The sequence below is a fragment of the Microtus ochrogaster genome, chromosome 2 (assembly GCF_000317375.1).
Source record: "Microtus ochrogaster isolate Prairie Vole_2 chromosome 2, MicOch1.0, whole genome shotgun sequence".
Lineage (NCBI taxonomy): Eukaryota > Metazoa > Chordata > Mammalia > Rodentia > Cricetidae > Microtus > Microtus ochrogaster.
The window spans coordinates 55,980,008-55,998,108 of record NC_022010.1 but is presented as its reverse complement, the minus strand read 5'-3'; the positions used below and the strand labels follow the sequence as shown (position 1 = coordinate 55,998,108).

Here is an 18,101-nt window from a genome sequence, read left to right as displayed (position 1 = left end):
AAAACAAAAACAAAAAAAAAAAGTGATCCGGGTGAAGTCAGTTAATCAGGAAACAAGTAAGAGTTCTGAGCATGCTTCTTGGCATACAATTAGGACTTCATAAACATGAACTACAGAGCAGGTGTGGGGAAATAGCAAGACAGGGAAAGGAGTACGAACGGAAAGGGAAGAAGAACTTCCTAGAACCATTAGATGATCAATACCATTCTGACTCTGCAATCGTCCTGATGGGAAATCCTATTACAACCTTTTGATAGAAAATAAAAACAATACTTCTTCACACTCATTTTTATTAAACAAATAAGGCTGGTAGTGGAACAGTTTTTATTTAATGCATAAACATATAAGTCCCTTTATTAGAGAAATTATACCTATTGGTAAATATGGTCAATGGTCACATCTATGTATTAATTCTTTAAAAATCAGAAGCAATAGTTAGGACACACCCCATGTCCTCTTCACTACATCGTGAAGTGTCTTGTGTAGTCATATTCTATTGTTGGAATGACAGCTTGTACAAATTTCAAAAAAATTAGAAGATACCTGAAGGTCTTTAGCTAAGGAAAATAAAATTTGTGGATAGTGCTGTTCTAAGTCCATAGTAATTATTTTATTAATTTATGTGAAAAATATAAAATCTTCTATTACACCTATTAAGGATACCTAGTCATGAAAATGTCTATCTACTTAACACAGGGGTTCTACAACTGACTGCTAAGTCATCTACTCCAACAGCTGAATTTGAAATTTCTTAATAAGAAGTTCAGACATGTCAACTTGATTCAGTATTTATAAGGACAATGTCTGTGTTTAAAACTCGTGTTTATAAAACTCATTCACTTACCTTGCACTTTTATTGCTTGTAAATTTTCTAGAATTTATGCGAACTTAAAATGAAACAAGTGTACAAACACTGTAGCAAATGAAAAATAAAGTAGAGGCAAACACTTCATAAGGGACTCTGAAGATAGGTCACACATTTAACAACCACATAATGAGCGATATTGTACTATTTTCGTTTCATAAAATGCTGACTTTTTTCTTCTATTGAACCTAGAAACATTGAGTTTACTTAATTTTCAATAGGAAACAAAATTACTCTATTATGAATCACCTAGAGTATTCTTAGCTGCTACCTAGCCTTCCACATAGAGATGAATGTGAAAGTTAATGCACAGCAAGAATCCAGAAATCTTGTTGAACTGAAAGCTCCTGGTGTTTCTTGCAGTATCAAATCAACCCAAAGTTCCTCTATGGACATGTTTTATTAATAATACAGAGGTCATCATAGCTTTAATACATGAGTAACCCCTGTTTCTCACTGAATGGTATAAATCATACAATTCAATACACACCTATGTCCAAATCAATTCAGACCATTTGGCATGTTAATCACTGACTGTGAGTGCTGATGAGTCTGATATGGACACAAACATCTCAGGATATGACAAGGTGCTCAGACATTAATACTAATTTACTCCTCCTTCCTACCCTGGAGAACTGAGTAGGAAAGCCAGAATAAGATGCTTTTCCACAAGAGAAAATGTATAGGTTGTACTTCTAATTAACCTGTCTAACTTGAATTCTTTGCTTTAGGGAGGCCTCAGGTTGATATAACCTTAACTTTACCATCACCTGATGGGAACACACATTTGTGTGTTAACCTTAACCACCTGATGGGAGTACACATTTGTGTTAAACATTACATCTTTAACAAGGCAGACTGAACTGGCCTGCAAGTGTAGGGTCTAGCCACTGAGTGTGAACTACTTTTCATACTATGACATAACCCAGATAGATTAGATTTTCACTAGGACTTCCTTACACAAGGAGCTAAAACAAATTATAGATTCTATCATGAAAGTTACACTAAATTTCCAAAATGAACAAACAAAAATCCTTAGGAACCACCAGATGGTGGTAGTGCACACCTTTAATCCTAGCACTCAGGAGGCAGAGGTAGGTGGATCTCTGTAAGTTTGAGGCCAGTCTCATCTACAGAGCAAGTTCTAGGACAGGCTCCAAAGCTACAGATACCCTATCTCAAAAAAAAAAAAAAAAATCTGTAAAAGCTATTTGCCACCAATCCTATATACAGGTAAGGATACATATGAACGCCAAGCTCTCCCCCACCTTCTGCAACTGTCTCAATAATTTTCTTCATCACTTCAGCATGCCTGAAATCAAACAACAAATCTTATTAGCATGGGTCAACTCTATCAAAATAGATTTTATTTATAAACAACTCCCCAAAAATCCTATGGTAATTGCTCATGGTTTAATTTTTAATATAAAATAATTATATTATAAAATTACATTGCTGAGCCATAAAGACTCTCTCACTGGAGTGGATAGCCATTACTAAAAGTTATAATCACAATAAACACAATAGCATCAGTCAGCTTTCTGATAACGGAGGCAGAAAAACCACAGGGCAAACCCTACCAGATGGTAAATGTGAAGCTACAGTTGTTTATTCTGGAAACATAAATATCAGGGTATGCAAATCAACATAAGAAAAAGTCAAGAAAGTCTTGTGACTGTAAATGTTTGTTATTACTGCTGTGTAAGCTTGTGTGAGGTTGAATATGAGTATGTGCATGCCAGTGTGCATGAGAGGTCATAGGAATCTTTCCAGGAAGATCTCCTTCCCTAACAGGATTCAGGCTTGTGTAGCAAGAGCTTTTACCCACACTAGGCCTCTTAAATCTCACCAGCCTCTTAAATGTTTAAATATTTATTTAGCTTAGGCAAAAAAATTGTAACTGAAAGGTTCAATAAAAGCTAAGAATCAGAGCCAAGTTTATATCTTTCCTTTGTATTAATGGGCATTATCTGATTCTACTTAATGAGAAAATTTTGAATTTATATGAAGATTTTGTCCTGTTAATTTGATATATAAACTAAAGAAATCAATATACAAAGCAAACAGCTTTTCAAACTTTCCTAATTTATACAATACTATTTAAGCTCTTACAAACAACCCTTCACCCACAGAAAAAGTTTCTTAGAAAACAAGATATGGACTAGCACAGTCCAAGGCAGCCCCTGGAAAAGCCTAAAAATGTCCCATTTCTTGTTAGGATCTCAGATTTTTAATTTTTATTTCATCCTCCTTTATCATAATTATGTTTTACTAGAATGTTTAATGCAGTTATCAAGTACTTATCTCTTCTCAACAGAGTAAAACTTACGCCACAGATAGACATTCAATTAGCACCTATTAAAACATCAAACTGGAGCTGGAGAGATGGCTCAGTGGTTAAGAGCATTGCCTGCTCTTCCAAAGGTCCTGAGTTCAATTCCCAGCAACCACATGGTGGCTCACAACCATCTGCAAAGAGGTCTGGCGCCCTCTTCTGGCCTTCAGGCATACAGACAGAATATTGTATACATAATAAATAAATAAATATTAAAAAAAACATCAAACTGTGAAAAGAACAAACAGATTGACTCTTAGAAATGAAAATCTTTAGATAATTTAAAGTTAAAAGTAGGCCACCTGGTGCTTATGATAGGCTGTGTTCTCACTACAAAGAAAAAAAGGCAGAGTCTATCTACCTAATACAATTAACCCAAGTCCTGTGCATGGGGATATAAATGGAGAAACACAAGAAAAACAAACATAGAACAGCAACAATGAAATCCCACAATCAATGGATCCTAATAAATTACCTTTTTTACAGAAATATTATAATTCTTGATATAAATAAGCTGGAAAAGTAAAGCAGGCCTTCCATGAGGTGAAAGGGTCAACAAAAAGTTTGTGTTAAATAAGTGGACACCATCAACAGTTTCTGGCTTTGGTATTGGACTAGAATTTGCAAACCTCCTGCCCCAGCCTCCCAAATCAAAGTGCTGGAATTACAAGTGTAGACCACCATGTTTGTCTAAACGCATTTTTTTTCTCAAAAGTTATAATCTAATTTTTCAATGGATTATCAGCATTCTCATGGGTATTTTTCAGTGAATCATGACTATTACATGTTAAAAATTATTAATCCAAAGAAACAAGCATGTTGCTTTTTAGCAAGAGAAATTCAAAACCAATCATGCATCTAGGTCAGTTTCACTTCATTTGGCCTTTTGAAAACACACTGACAGATAAAAATTGCTAAGGCACAAAGTTCACCTGACTTGGGAATGCTAAGGAAAAGATCTCCTAAGTAAAGAATAAAGGCGTGTAGAGACTCATCTCCCACTAACCAACAAGAGGAGATAAGGAGGCCACCCAGAGAAGAACCAAGTTAGCCTTACAGACCACATGGTGAAAAGACACACTCACAACATGTATATCATGTCTGAAAGATGAGCGTTGAGTCCACAGCACAACTGCCTGAGCTACTGACTAAAAGGAGACAGATCAACAGATCTATAACTGAACAAAGAAAACTAAAATTAAGTTCTGAATACAATATTTAAAATAAGCCAGTAATGTTCATCTTCCTTCCTCTTGGATACTACACTAAGTACAAGGAGAACATTTCTAAAGATAAAAGAGATTTTGCTTATAAAGTAAAATTTTCTGTTACTGATGTTTAAAGATCCCCAAATAAAAGACTCGTGAAGTTTACACGTGCAGACGACACACATTCTCTCTCTTTCCCCATACACAGATATACACCCAGACCTGCACGGGTGAACTGAACACATAGGAGGTGGTGGAAGATGAGGATGGTTTTCAATGGTCACTGTTTTCTTCACATGATCTTGACTGATGTCTTCATACATGTGCTCAACTGTTAAAGGCTGCCGTTGCTGAAAGCATAAAAAATGCTCTGAAACCACTACTTAAGCTTTTAGCCTGCACCTGTTTATTACCACATAGCACTTATAATTTACAATTTCAGATTTAGAATGAGCAGAATGTTGGAGAAAGGATTCTGAACATTCAGGCTCTGTAATAGGAGCCATCACTTAATGCTACAAAGATGCCACAAACAGGGAAGATTACAGATGTCAAAACATTTTAAAATTGTAAGAATTTATCCCTTAGGTCCATTTCTTTTCTTTTTTCCTTTTGACAGTCATAAAATGACAAATGAATTGGCCTTATTTCAATTATTCTTTAATTCAATATTAGCAAAATAAAAAGTGTAAGGGAAATACTATATAACACAATAATTTTGTAAATGTTTCCATATTCCACAGATGTAAAATCCTGACAAAACATGAGGAACTCTACAGAGTTCAACTTCTCACCCTTTAATGGGATAAGCTTAGAGCAAGGGTCAGGAGTCAGTACGGAACACATTATTTGTATTCAGTACTTAGTACTGTCACACTGAATAGTTTATTCTAAATGTAAATCAAGTTCATTGTCAAAAAACTGTAGAACAAATGACTTCAAAAATTTGAAAGATGATATATATTCATGGATCTAATAAGGAAATTGGAGTAAATCCACCATTTTAAACATCTACTTTAAATTTCTTTCTATTTTTACCTCATCATAGCCGAACAACCATAGCCGTGGTGTCTGGTAATATTTGTCATAAGTGATGTACAGGTCATAAGTTCTCGTTTGCAGAATAGCATCTTCCCCTCCAGCATCAGCTTTGGCTTTACAAGCTTCCACTACTTTCCTTGTGTCCAGGGTAGCCTGTTACACAACAGTGAGAAAAATTTAGAGCCATTAAATTATTTTGAAAGACTTATCAATATTAAAAACACTAACTCCAAGTTTATTCATAAAAGTCCTCTTAAAAATTTACAAACCTCATCTGTTTCCAACAATCCACTCTCTTCATATTCTTATATGAAAAAGGAAAAGGAAGAAAAATGTTAACTGAGTTAAACTTAATGTTTCAAGACTTAATCTTTTCAGGTTGACATATTATTAGCAAAGTGGCACAAGTTGTTTTTCTCCTTGAAATTTAATAGACAGATTTGGTCTCACTAAAGAACTTAGAACCTCAGGATAAGATTGTCTATTCTTACCAAATCATGGACTTTCACCGGCTCACTTAAAGTACTTTATAGACCCTCTGCTCCTGTGTGAACATCTATTTATCACATCTATTCACATCAATAACAGGGTCAACTTCACTGTCTTTCTGCAATGATGAATTGAAAGCTCTTAAAACTGAACCCAAACAGGTCTTTCCTCCCTTGCTTCTGCCAAGCATCAAGGTGATGAGAAAGGAACTAATATACTGTTTTGTTAGAATGGTCTGTTTGATCCTTTGTAAGAACAATTAACCAAAATACCACCTCCTTGTTCTTTTAAATTCATGGTATCTTTTCTCACTGTTGTTACACACATACACACACTCCTTAGTCTGTATAATGTTACTTATAAAGTATGTCTTCAAGGCTATTTGGTATTAGATAACTGATTGGTATGTTCTTCCCAGGAAAAGACTATTTTTTCCTATTATCAGCATTCCTTACTTGTCTCTATAGCTTTGTGCAGGGGCCTCATGGTCTCTCCCCATCCACTTTAGCATGTCTAATGTCTCCTTGTTCAGCTCATATTGGGCAGTTGTGTTAGTGAGACTTTAATGAATATAGCTCTGACATTACTAGAAAACACAGTCTCAGAGCGAACTCCCCAATCCTTTGGCTCTTACAGTCTTTCCACTCCCTTTGGTAGTGTTTCCTGAATATTAGATGTGGGAGTTGTTTTGCAGATGATGATACTTATCTGGTAACCTGGAAGTTATTTCACAATCAAAAGAACAAAAGGGGATTCTACATTGCTTCAAAATCCCCATTAAGATTCACCCGGGCATGATACACACCTGCAATCCCAGCACTCACAAGGCTAAGGCAGTAGGATCATGAATCTTAGGCCAGCCTGAACTACATTAGGAGATTCCGCTTTAAAAACAACAAAAACACTATCTTTCCAAGTATAAAAACACAGGACTGCAGCCCTAATTCTTAGAAGACTAAGGTCAGAAGAATTTCTTGAGCCCAGGTGTTTTAAATCATGCTAAGACAATTATCTACTGCATCCTCCAGAATTAGATTTATGACTACGAGTCAGTAGAAAAAATGTTCTCAAAATCATGTTCTGAGTAAAATAGAAGAACCTAAGATCTAAGTTTTACCCCGATCTGATAAAATAAAGAAAAATATTCACTAGGCTCTTAAATGATAAACAGAATAAAATTCTTTTTTATTTAAATTACATAATTTTAATGGCTTTTAGATACCATATAATTCATTTCCTTTTTATTCTTTTTTTATTGTTTTTATTGAGCTATATATTTTTCTCCGCTCCCACCTCTTCTTCTCCCCTCCCTTTCTACCCTCTCCCATGGTCCACATGCTCCCAATTTACTCAGGAGATCTTGTCTTTTTCTACTTCCCATGTAGATTAGATCCATGTATGTCTCTCTTAGGGTCCTCATTATTGTTTAGGTTCTCTGTGACTGTGAACTGTAGGCTGGTTTTTCTTGGCTTTATGTCTAAAAGCCACTTATGAGTGAGTACATTTGATATTTGTCTTTCTGGATCGGGGTTATCTGACTCAATATGATGTTTTCAAACAACCTTTCTCAAGACCCAGCAATACCACTTTTGGGTATATACCCAAAAGATGCTCAATCGTACCACAAGGACATGTGCTTAACTATGTTCATTGCTGCATTGGTTGTCATAGCCAGAACCTGGAAACAACCTTAATGCCCCTCGACTGAAGAATGGATAAGGAAAATGTGGTACATTTACACAATAGAATACTAAACAGCAGAAAAATATAACATCTTGAAAAATAATGACATCATGAAATTTGCAGACAGAAGAGAATTCTTAATCCAATGTGAATTATAACTATTCCAGAATCAACAATCTAATGGAATTGAAGCAATTGTAAAATATTGGTACCTTCCATGTCTGCAGCTTCCCCTTCATCTTCCTCTTCTTCCTCATCGCATAGTGCTGAGCAGTCTTGGAGTTTTATACTATCCTTTGAAATTATATTTAATTTGAAGTATATTTAAGTTATTCAAGTATATATTCATTACTTCAAACATTGAATACATTTAACATAAAGTTGTTATTAGCAATATTCATTTATTTCCTTCACAAACATTAATGGAAAGCATGTTACATACACAGTCTTGGTCTTAGCACTGGAGATAGAAAAGTGAAGAAAATAGACTGTCTCCTCCTTCTGTCTGACTATGTATGCTTTTCTGTGAATAGTTTTACAACTGTGGATCACTTAGTGACAAGAACACATTCTAAGAAATGCACTGTTACGCCATTTCACCAATGTAGGATCAAAGTGTAACTAAGTAGGCCATGACATTACTAGAAGATATCATTTTATAGGACCTCCAGCAAAATTGTGGTCATCTTCAGAAACATGTACACTGAACACTGAGCACAATAGTAAGTAAGCCATGTAAAATTATGTATCATCTAATCAGGTAGTTTATGCCCCCAAGAAATTCACTTACGAGTGACAATGGCCAAACCATAAATAATTCACTGGAAGCACATGCTAAGTGCTATGATTGAGAAGTAGCAGAGGCCATTATAATAAGCAGTAAAGTTACCTTAGGTAACCACTTAAGTCATTGCCAACTGAATTCACTCCAATAGTACATACATTTTTAGACATTTGTGTGTGCACATGGGTATGGAAGGCAGAGGACAAATTTTTGGAGTCGGTTCTCTCCTCCCACTATATGAGTTCTGAGGACTAAATTCAGGTCATTAGACCTCCTGGTAAGCATCTTTACCTACTGAGTCATCTCACAGGACCCAAACAGTACATTTATGGGTATCTAGTTCATCAGCATTATAAAACTAGTTGTACATTATATTAACCTGCCTGTTGTCAATTTAAGGAAAAACTACACTCAAAGTTAAAATGAAGTATAAATCATTATTATATTCTAATTTACTAACAATATCTTAGCTGAGTTAATCAAAAGTTATCAGCCATCACAACTGTAACATTATTTTCATTCAATGTATTAATATTGTCTAAGAAAGAATAATGCTAATGAGAGGCTACTTAGGCTTAATTAGGACTAGATAAATAAAATCAAATGTATCCCTATTGCATGTAGAATGTAAACCAGAGAAGACTGTCAGTACTCAGGTAATTATTTAGTGAATCAGTGTGTCTAACATTGACACAACAGAATAGATACAAACAATCAACACTTGGGTTCAAATGAAGAATATTCTAAGGACTATATTGCAAAAATAAGAAAGAGAAAAGTTCTAAATAATTATAAATTACAGAAATCATATACCTAGTAAAAAAAAATTAGTACACTGCTTCGTCCTTTAGAACAAGAAAGTTAAGCACCAAAATAACCATTACTGTACTTGTTAAAAAACAAAAAATTCTTTAGGCAGGTCTACTGGCTTAAAACAGCTACTTGGGAAGCTACAGCCGGCAGAATTCAAGTTCAAAGTTTCTCAGGGTTACACAGAAAGCTGTAGGCCAACATGAGTAACACAGTGAAACCTGTCAACACAGAGAGTCAAGAGAGGCGTCACTCGGTGGCAGAGCATTTGCCTGGTACTTGGAAGGCGAAGATTCCATCTTCAATTTCCAGTACAAAATAAATAAAAATGCCAGCCACATTACATTCCTATCTGCCATTACAAATTTGAAGAAGATACAATAATAGCAAAAATAAAGATATTCTGAAGCAACAAAATCACTTCTGAAATTTGTTCTCAGTCAGACTTGCCAAAAACTAGAAATTCAAAAGGATAAATTTACAAGCTAATGAACCATTACTTCAAAATAAATGAAAATAACAAAGCATATTTTACTTTCTGTCCTTTAAATCCAGTTAACAACTCCCAAAAAATAAAATGACCAAAACACACATTTAAAAAAATGCCTTAGTTACTTCTGTACAGAATAATTGCTAAAAACACTGGGACATGGTTGCTCCAGCCAAATATTATACCTCTGAGAGATTTGACTATTCAAAAACTGGGAAAAGGTATGTTCAACACAGTAACACACGTATTAAAACTATAACACAAAGAAAATTTATACAATCACTACGTAAGGATAAAACCGAAGTTAATGAAGCATTGCATATTTTTTCAATTTGTTATATAAAAATATGAAGACAGATGCAGGCATTCAGAGAAAAGAGCTAATACACCAAAGTGAATGAAAACAGACTAGCATAAAATCTTGACCCACTACACTTACATCTATTTTCGCCCAAACTTAAATGATAAAATGACATTATTCAAAATGTCACCATTTTGGATGATAGTAAAGGACACATACAACCCCTAAAAACAAAATTTAAGAAGTTACTACCAGTAATTAAAAATCAGAATAATAAAATTGCTTAAACAACAAATGTAATACTAATATAAAATTAACTCCTGTGAATCAGCAAAGGCACTGCTCACAAATGCTCCACTTAACCAGCTACTGTTCCGTGTACTTAAACAAGTAGTTTATTGAATTTGTAATAGTTATGAGCCTGATGGCCTGAATTTCATCCCTGGGGCTCACTCACACGATGGAAGGAGAGAAACAAACACCCCATGTTATCCAACATATTTCCACATGCTTGCTGTGACACACACAGACACATGCACACACACACTCAAAATAAATAAATATAATTTTAAAAAAGGTCACATATAGGAAAAACTAGGTCACTGACTTTAGAAATGTTAAGCAATACCTTGCTTTCCAGAGTAATCTCCTTAACTGCTTCATTAACTCCTGTAATGCCTGTTTAGAATTCAACAGAAACAAAATAACAAAGTTGCAAACATCCCATTTACTTTAATAAAACAACGTAAAATATTTTACTTAAATTCTCACAACTCTGAAGTAGGCATATATTAACAGAATGTTTACAAATAAATTTTTATAAGTAATCCCAAAGGTACCTCAAAAACACCTAAAAAAAAGAAGCTAAAAAAATTCTGATTTGATAGTTTACTTATATTACCATGACTTGCCCTATTCAATAACCCATTTGTGGTTGTTCATTTGAAAGTTTATCACAACATACACCAAGATCAAAAGATTATATGACTTATATTTACATTTTAATTAGACCTTCACCAAAATCAGGATTTGGTTATTATCTATTTGCTTCAAATATCTTGGACATCTGAATGTAATAAGAATGTAATAAGACCACATCTAACTCTTATGGATATTTTTACTTTACTAACTTATTTCCACATCTTATTAATCCTTACAAAATCCACCTATAAAGCAGAGTAAAAATTCCTCCCTATGAAGAAATGAAGTTGACAGACAGGTTAAAGTGAGCTGCTTAAGGTTCACAGCAGTTAGAAGGAAGCTGGGCTAAAAGTCTATCCAAAGAGACCTTGGTTACTTATTCTCACTCTTCACTGGGCACCTCCTCAGAACTCCCTTGTCATCGGAAGGCACAATGTAGGTAAGCAGCAACCCTACACCACCACCCTGCATACTATTCTAGTTCCAAGCACCTATCAGAGTACTCAAATGGACAGTTTAACCAGATGGTAAGTTCAGTAAAACTAGAGTACCTACAGTTACTACAGACCAAAAAATCCTACATTCAAAATGCATTTAGCTCCTAATAAGTACAGCATATTTTCTTAATCGAAACCTGGCATGCCGCCTTTAGCATTCCTAAACCAAAGGATAACACGTTCACCTTCAAAAATGGAAGACAGCATGCTCCAGAGACCAGTACTACAAGTTTTTATTTCATAAAAGTTTGGCTATCATCCTACAATATATATGGTCAATCAAGACAATAAAACTCAAATGTCAGCCAATCAAACCAATAATACAAGAGTATTTGCTAAACCCAGAATATCAAAACAAACCTCATCTATCTGCCAAAATACCATAATGTAGTAGTATAACATTAAACCCAACCCAAGGCACCAGCTTCTCTCTGCAATGGGAAACAGTCATGCAGAGATTCGTGATGGTCAAAGTGCTAATACTATGTTACTAGTTAAGTGCCCAGCCCTGAACAGGATGTCTTTATTAACACCCCCCAGGGATCAGGGAGCACCAAGGAAGTGGGAAAAAGAAAAGAAAATCTGGTGGACAGGAAGGAATGCTGACAGATGCTGAACTCTGGACAGGATATGGACAATGCACTCATGAACTCACGGAGTCTGTAGTTATCTATATCAGACCTACGTAAAATTATGCCAGTTAATCTTACAGCATGGATGGGAGAGGTGCTCATGAGGTTCCACCCCAGGTGAGTACTACTGGTACTTGATGACTGCTTAGGGAGGTAGAATAAGGTCAGGCCATTGTTTGTTTCTTTGTTTTGGAGGGAGGTGACACTGGTGGGTTCCCCAAGCTCTAGTGGATGGTTCCACATCCATGCATATGTGATCTACGCTAATTCAATTCAGAAAAAAAAGGGGGGGGGGCAAAAAGGTGGCTTAGAGGTTAAGAGCACTGGTTGTTCTTCCAGAGGACCCTGGTTCTGTTCCCAGCACCCACATGGTAATAACTGTTTGAAACTCTTGCTCTACGGAATCCAATACCTTATTTTCTGGCCTCCCACAGACACTCCATTTCATGCACATGATACAGCCATACATGCAGATAAGACACAAATACACATTTAAATAAAAGTAACAAGGACATGTGACTTTTTAAAAATGACATGAAGGTGAGAAGGAAACATGTCGGGAGGGAGTTGAGGTGGGGAGTGGATATAGTGAGATACGCTACACATGAGTATGAGGTTGTCAAAAAGATCATTTAAAAATATTCTTAAAAGTATGGCACACAAAAAAGAAGGTTCAAGTAATTCTGAACAAGGTAACATTCTAGCATTGTGATGTTTTATTCTGCCAATGTGTTTTAACAGCCAGGTGCCCAGTGGTTAGTATTATAATAGCCAGATGTCTGGTCAAAAACTAGTTCAGAGGCTGTAGTAGAGGTACTTTTTAAAAAGAACTATGAATAAATATTGAAACCAGTTTTAAATAAAGCAGATAAGCCTTAAAAAAGTAGGTGGATTGTATCCAATCAACTAAAAGAGAAAGGAGGAAATAAAGGCCTACAGACTGCCTCAACATCAACCCTTCCTTGGTTATCCAGGCTGCTGGAGCATACCTTACAAAATTCATTTGTCATATAAGCCAATTCCTTAAAATAAATCTACTTATATTATAGTGTACCAGTGGTCCTGGAAGAACAGACACTAGAGAATTAAAATTCCCCCAAGAGATTCTATCCTGTGAAAGAACCTGGCTATAGAGAAAGAGTTAGCTCAGGCCTGACAGTTTATTTCATAGCTAAATCTACTTGATAGTTCTTGAATTTTGTTTTAATCTTTTCTATAAAATTATAACATCACTAAAGAGACGGTAAGGAGACAGTCCCTCCAATCCAGCCAAAACTGTAAATAAACCCATTCTTATATCCCGTGGCTTTCATCTAAATGCCAAAGACCTCCACTGTCTCTTGTCATCCTTATCCTTATAGCAATGTCATTATACACCCTCTATTCCTTCTGTCCCTCTAAACAACTGATGAATACAGGGGCCAATAATAGAAAACAGCAACAATGAAACCTCAATGAGGCAAAACAAGGGAAACTGGCCTCAGTTGGGAGCACTGCCTTATCCTGAGATACAGCTTAAAGTTATAATTCTACAAGTAGCTCTAATGAAGATTAGAATTTATGCATTAAATGAACCAAAAGATATTATAATAACAATACTTTTGTTATTTTCCATATAGGAAAATATGGATGATGTTACTTGTTCTGTATCCTTAAGTAAACGTTTTTAGCTGTCAAACTTTTGCAGACTTTTACCAACCCAAGTGTACTAATACCTACTTAGCTTTGTGTATTATGATCCTATAAGTAAATTCTTTAAGTTTAGGATAGAGCTTCTGAAATAAAATACAACCAGAAAACAAAGTATCTTTCCAGAGGAAACCAAAATATATGTAATCATTCTAGTCAGTCAACCGTCAAGTTACTATCAATGAGGTACCTATATCTTCCAGCCATGAGAAAATTAATGAAGAGCATTGAAAATTCTTTGACAGAAGGCAGGGGGAGGGGCTAACTGGTTTAAGATGATGCTGAACCTACCACGTCCTCTAGGCTTTAAACAATAGATTCTGGGCAAACTTGTACGCACACTCAGTGCTTTTTATTGGACATATTTTCTCTTCTATGTAGCAATAATGGAAAAAATAAATATTTCAAACTGCAATTAAGTAGCAGATACTACTTTTTCAGGGTGAAGTCTTTGGGGACAAACCTGTACCTTATGTGCACTTTTTAAATTTTTAAAAATTTAAAAATTATTTTAAAAACTTTAAATAATTTATATTAACTACATGTCATTCTGTACACTTCTCACCTGTGTTGTGATATGTGTCTACCCATCCCCCATCACCATCATCCTCTTCAATGATAGCCTCCAATTCATCTGAATACTCCATCTGTTTACACCGTTTGTAACATGGAACTATTAAAAAAAAAAGCCAAATAGGTATATAACCACTAATACAGAAAGAGATAGCTTCTGTCATTAAAAAAAAATACTAAGATATTAAGTGAACCTTCCCATTCCAATGAGACTGATACCTTAAGATTACACTCAGCCCACAGACACATTAATCAGAAGTCAAGTAAAAGGTTCTCTGGTTTAAGCATCTCTGTCTTCTTTTACCATGATCATTGTGGGGAACAGCTGGCTGAAGCCAGATGACAGTGCTTGGTTCCAGCTACTGAATATTTCACACTAACAGTTCTGATCTCAAAATATGCAAACACCACCTGTCATACTGAGAGGTGGTAGAGGTGACCTTGAAATACAAGGTTAAAGTAACTATCAATATGAATTTCATAATTCAAATTTAAGTTCCAGCTATTTACAAAAGATAAATAGATTAAAACTCAATGAACTGTAAATTTTTATTTCCTAATATAGCACAGGTGCCAAAATTTTCATAGAGATGTATCAATTAACAAGTAGAATTATTTCATAAACCTATTAAACATGATGCTCAAGACACTGCTATTAATTTCCTGATTAAACAACCAGGATATGAATTATCAATCTTAAAAATAAACATAAAAAAGAAATAACTGCTGGGATTTTTTTGTTCGTTTGCTTTGTCATACTGTCTTATCAAACCCAGGGCTTTGAGCTGAGCAAGCCCTCTCCCAGAGAGCTGTATGCCAAATACTTGGCGTTTTTGTTTTGAAACAACAGAAAACATGGTCTCCTTCTATAGCTCAGGCTCACCTTGCACTTACTATGCAGCCCAGCTAGCTAGCTTTCTTCCACCCCATGTGCACTCTAGGTGCAAGACAATGCTCATAGGCACAACGCCTGTAAAAACTGCTACTCACTACATACTATCTCCCTTCCCAGTGCAGGATAAATGAGAACAGAAGCCAATGCATTGTTACATGATTATTTTAAGACTATCACAGTCTTCTAATGTTTTAAAAATTAACTTCATAAATAAGATGACATCTACCTTAGGAGTTTTTTTTATGCCTGAGGGTACTTTGAATGGCACAATGAATGATAAAAATCTTTCATTTTGAACTTTTCTATGTCAAAGGTGGGATCAATTTCATTTCCATAAAAATACACAAAGATCAAAATCAAACAGCTAAATATATTTTGATTATGAAACCAACTTAAAAAAACTAAGGGGTGTTGGGCGGTGGTGGTGCATGTCTTTAATCCCAGTACTAAGAAGGCAGAGGCAGGTGGATCTCTGTGAGTTTGAGACCAGCCTGGTCTGCGGAGAAAGCTCTGGGACATCCAGAGGCGTTATACAGAGAAACCCTGATTCAAAACACAACAACAAAAACAAAACGCTAAGGGGAATCTAAGTGTTTTCCAGGAAACCTCTTCTCCATATTTTGATAATTAGAACTTTTCTGTAAAAAGAACTAAAGAAAAGGGGATAAAAATCAACTGCAAAGTATCCTGGGGTAGAAACCAAAGCTCCATGACATTTTCATGTTTCCATTTGTGAGAAACTTCAAGTGTAACTCCAGCCACAAATTAGGATCAGTAACTGTGAGTGGGATTTTGTTGTTTCAATATACTGTGCAAACTTTACTAATTTATACAATGATATAATTCTTACCATTTTTGGTTACCAAAAATTGTTTCCCTGTTGGTAGATATGCCTTCACTTTCAATTCTTCCCCTGTAGCCCTTTAAAAACAGTGAAAAGCACCGAAATACAAAATATTTTAAAGTCAAATATGTAACAAGATATCACATGTAAATCTCAAGACTACAAAATCTGTATTTCTGTGGAAATTGTTTTAGGACTTGTTAAGGAAGTTTGCCATTAAGCAAGGGCATAGAAAACATATGCCAGCACGAGTGAAATATATTAGGAGATGCAGACAGAGGGGATTTGTATTTAATATTAGGGAAAATAGTAGAATAATAGAACTAGGAAACTATTGCACTTGCCTCTAAACAAAAAGAAAATGCAGCTCTTCCATAATCTAGTCCATCATATAACCTCTCAGACTGTTAACATCGAAGTACTGCTCATTTTGACATTAGGGCTAGGAATGGAAAAGGCTGAACAATACTATATACAAAACAGACAATTAACAAGATCACTTGTCCCCTAGAAGGGGGGAGGGGTTGAAGAGGGTAAGGTAGTGTATGAAGGAAACTTCTACATGAATCCTAACTCTCTGTACAATGACTATACTCTAAAAATTTAAAGCCCTCCTCCTACCAATGTTTAAAGATGAGATTAAAAGATAAAAAATGTTTCAACCAAAGATGGTAATACTGAGAATACTAATCTTAAAAGCAAACAACAACAACAACAAAAATCCCATTGCAGTGTGTAATTACAGGACTTTCAGCTCTAAAATAAGCTATTAATTATCAGTAAATTCTTCTAACACTAAAAGGCAGGGAATACTATTCCCACTCTATAAGTAAGAAAGTGAAGTTTAAAGGGGCCAGAGTGCTCACAGTCAGGAAGACAGGCTGGAGGAGCTAGGATCAAGTCAAGTGACTCTGGGACCCTTCTTCATCTCCTCCTCTGACTTGGGACCAACTGCTTGCAATTCTGAGCTACTGTGACATCTCTCACTAACAATGTATTCAGTCTTCTTTGCACCATCTACTAGACCTGACCAGGACAGAGCAGGCATATGGTGCCTTCACAAGTATCAACACATAAACTTGAAGTTCTGCTGCTTTTTCAATCTTTCTTAATTTAAACTCGACAAATTTGAGAACGAGATAAAGCCAGGAATATCATTTAACAGCCTATATTCTTCTTCCAATAAGTTCAACTATCAGACTCAACATCAATGCCTGAAGTTCTGAGGGAAGAAGTTAAAATAAGATCATGATGGCACTTGTGTACAAATATATTAGCATGGAAATATTTGCTTCTAGCATTAAGTTATTATTCCTTGGCCCTAGCAATTCAAACAAATGTGTGGGCACTAGGATGAGGTGTGACTGAGTTCTCAGTATAATTATTTTAACAATCAAAATCCATAAAATAAAGCTGACGTGATAGTTTAGCAGCTACAGGCACTTGCCACTAAGGCTGATCATCTGAGTTCAATCTCTAGCACCCAGGAAGTGGAAGGAGAGAACTGACTCCCGTACCTTGTTCCTGACCTTCACACACTTGCTCTGGCATGCCATGCTCAAACATACAATCACGTGCACAGTCATTTTATAAATCTATAAACATAGCAATCTTAACTACTAATACCTGTTAAAAGGTATTACCTATATATACTGCTCTGCACTGTGCTTTACAAGTACGGCATCTAAACTATGTGGATAACTTAAACCATCATGAAAAACTCTCAATAAAGAAATGTGAATCTATCATAGTAAAGTCTAAGAAAATTCCTCTAATCAAATAAGTGTTAACTAATTTCTATACTTACTTGACTTGAAAAATAGAGGATATGTATATGTGTATAAATATACACCAGAAACTAACTGTAGCAAAAAAAAATTTAGAACACACACACGGACACATTGAATCAAAAAGCATCTATGACAAGAACTTGATTTTTAAAATTTAGAGCAGAAATACACACACATGCACATAATTAAATGAAGCTGATAATCTGGCATTTCTTGGTACATAAGAATTAATGCCCTGGCCGGGCGGTGGTGGC

The 18,101-nt window shown here is 35.4% G+C and overlaps 1 protein-coding gene across 2 annotated transcripts in view; it reads right to left on the bottom strand.

The window, feature by feature from the left end:
- Window positions 1-272: 272 nt before the first annotated feature.
- The window catches only part of Atg3 (autophagy related 3), a 26,618-nt gene continuing 8,789 nt past the window's right edge, over window positions 273-18,101 (bottom strand). Inside the window, exons 4-12 of one of the 2 annotated variants that reach the window (XM_005345021.3) lie at window positions 16,064-16,134; window positions 14,311-14,418; window positions 10,635-10,684; window positions 7,834-7,915; window positions 5,719-5,753; window positions 5,447-5,602; window positions 4,631-4,758; window positions 2,109-2,177; window positions 273-543 (exon numbers count right to left, since the gene is read on the bottom strand). In XM_005345021.3, coding sequence (XP_005345078.1) covers window positions 462-543; window positions 2,109-2,177; window positions 4,631-4,758; window positions 5,447-5,602; window positions 5,719-5,753; window positions 7,834-7,915; window positions 10,635-10,684; window positions 14,311-14,418; window positions 16,064-16,134 — 781 coding nt within the window. In that variant the 3' untranslated portion in view covers window positions 273-461. The remainder of the gene's footprint in view (window positions 544-2,108; window positions 2,178-4,630; window positions 4,759-5,446; window positions 5,603-5,718; window positions 5,754-7,833; window positions 7,916-10,634; window positions 10,685-14,310; window positions 14,419-16,063; window positions 16,135-18,101) is intronic. The other variant, XM_026786095.1, reaches the window with a different exon arrangement.